Source organism: Limulus polyphemus, unplaced genomic scaffold (assembly GCF_000517525.1).
Source record: "Limulus polyphemus unplaced genomic scaffold, Limulus_polyphemus-2.1.2 Scaffold7146, whole genome shotgun sequence".
NCBI lineage: Eukaryota > Metazoa > Arthropoda > Merostomata > Xiphosura > Limulidae > Limulus > Limulus polyphemus.
The window spans coordinates 24620-27306 of NW_013672756.1; the positions used below are offsets into that span (position 1 = coordinate 24620).

The following is a 2687-nucleotide window of genomic DNA, read 5'->3' on the forward strand; positions in this document are numbered from 1 at the left end:
CACGAATGAAATGGGAGAAAACAGTAGTTGTCATGATAATTATTAGTCACCATTGTGGCCTGGTGCCAAGGATTTGTCAAGACCTGATCTATATAGATAGAATGTACTCATTTGAGTGTTAAAGAAACTTAAGTTTTTTTATATTCTTTTCTTTAACTCGGCAGAAAGGAAGTAGCTTTTTTCTGTCAGTTTTTGATGGGTATAATTTGTTATGTCTTTCTTTTTTTTAAACTTCAAGTTGTTTTGACCTGTGCATTAATAAGTTTTGATTGTAAGAGTGTTGAAGATTAGTATCAGCTGGATGTTTACATTTGTCTGTTTCTTCCAGGGGAGACGTTTACATGGGAGGGTGAGTCAGTAGTTTTTCCCTGGTTCTGTTCTGCATTTGTGAACCAATAGCTTTTTGTTACGTGAATATAAGATGGTTATCTACAGTAATTTGCTTATGCTTCTTCCTGCTCCCCTTGCATAGATGTAAATGTTTAATCTATTGTAGTATAGATTTAACGTTGCTGTAGACAGCTTTTGAGATCTCTGTCTATATCTTCTAGATTTTGAAAAGCCTTGGCTAGCATATGTGAGATTTGGTCGTCAGTTGTTTCAGGCACGTTCGTTTTGACGGCACTAGAACGTTTATAGCTCCTGCTTAAAGAGCATTTTTCAAAATTACTAGTACAGTAGAAATTGGCTTAAAAGCTGATACTGCTAACTCATTAAAACCTCTTTCCTGTAGTTATTTTTTTAAAATGTAATGTGTTTTTATCTCTCTACTTTTCATGAACTAAAGAAAACTAATGCATGAACCATTGAAATGTTCAGATTAAATTTCAAATCAAAAAAATAGCTAATACAGTTGTGTATAGATACCATTACTGATGTAATTTATTTGTAAACATTTACTGGAAATAAAAAAACTTAAATATTGAGTGTTTTATTTTCTGCTAAATAACAAGAAATTAAGAATTATCTAATTTATGAAAGTGTAAATAAAAAAAAAATTGATTTTGTCTAATTTTTTTTTTCTAATTAACAAATTGAGAGTAAAGTGATATTCATGATAAAATTAGGTGATTCAACATTTTTTGAATTCTCAAATTTCGTAAGTAAAGAAACAATAATGTGAAACGTTTATGTAAAAGTAAAACTAATATAGACGTAATAAATATAACTGTCCTGTTTTGATCACAGATGTACTTACACTGTTCTAAAAAATTCATGCTGTACAGGTCTGTTAGCATCGTATTGTTTTATTTATAATAAAAGAATTGGATGCGTACACAAAATATCTTGCTGTTTAACATTTCTTAAATTTTAGTGTTGCTTTTATAGACATTTTTATCTTAATACTTGATACTTGTGACAAATGAAATATTGAAGCTGTTTCTGTATTATTTTTTAAGTTATAAAAAGGTTCTAAATTAAGTTTTAATTTTATATCGTTGGGTCTGAACTTTAGATCGGATCTATGATTTCAAATAGTATTTCATGACAATTTTTCTTTTATTGTGTATATTTGGACTGTACTTAAATATTCTTTGTGATATGTAAAAAAACCAATTCCCTTCCTTTAGTGCTCAACAAAAGGCAGAAAACACAGCTGGTAAACGAACCATTGGAAATCAGGTATATCGGTTATGTACCATCCTGTTAAAGTTTGGAGGCGGCTTGAGTGAGGGTTAACGAAAAACTTTATGTACAATGTTTCGACAAGATGATGTTATCATGAGGTAATAAAGTTTGTAGTTATTGTAATAATATTGTCTATTTCGTTATCCATTCAAGCCATCTCCAAACTTTATTTTCTAAAAAGTTAGTTCCTCATCATCAAATTTGATACCATCCTTATATTTTCCTAATCTTGATGTTTGGAAATCAGGTAAGTTACAAACCATCTGTATATTCTTTATTTTTTTCCGAATCTGGCTCTGTGGAAATCAGGTACGTGGGTTACATACTATTCTTATGTTGATTACTTTTTCCGTTAGATGTTACATAGTGATTAGTGTGCCAGACTTTGATTCAGAAGGTCCATGGTTCCCATCCCATTGCTACAAATTCGTGCTTTTCACTTTGGGTGTATAATAAGATTGAGAGTCAAGTTCTAGTATTCAATTAGAGTAGCCCAACGGTTGATGGTGATAAGTGCTGTTAACTAGCTATCTTCTCTCTAGTCTGTTAATTCAAAATTAGACTGCTAGCACAGTTGGCCCTCTTTGTAGCTTTGTGCAAATATCCAAAACAAACAAACAATTATAAGGGATCTCTAACATCCTTGTAATCTCTAATTTTCCATCGTCTGCTACGTTTGAGACAGAATGAAAACTAGTTTTATGAAGTTAAAACAACTTAAGTTTGTTTTTGAATCAGTCTCAGCTTGAAAAGCTTAATTTAATAAATCCAAAAGTTTGTTGATTTCTTTTATTATTAAAATATAGGCAAAGTTTTATAAAACAACTTGCTGTTATAAACAGTACATTTTATTTTAAAAGTTATGGTTTACACGTTGAAAACTAAGCATTAGAAAACCATGTAAACTACAGATACTTTATGATAAAAAAACACATGTAAACTACAGATACTTTTATGATAAAAAAAACGCATGTAAACTACAGATACTTTTATGATAAAAAAAAACACATGTAAACTACAGATACTTTTATGATAAAAAAAAACACATGTAAACTACA

General features: G+C 30.0%; 1 protein-coding gene across 1 annotated transcript in view; it reads left to right on the forward strand.

The window, feature by feature from the left end:
* LOC106474384 (dynamin-1-like) overlaps nucleotides 1-2687 on the forward strand; it is a 35482-nt gene that overhangs the window by 19071 nt on the left and 13724 nt on the right. Inside the window, exon 13 of the mRNA XM_022402690.1 lies at nucleotides 1552-1623. Within this exon, the coding sequence (XP_022258398.1) occupies nucleotides 1552-1623 (72 nt within the window). The remainder of the gene's footprint in view (nucleotides 1-1551; nucleotides 1624-2687) is intronic.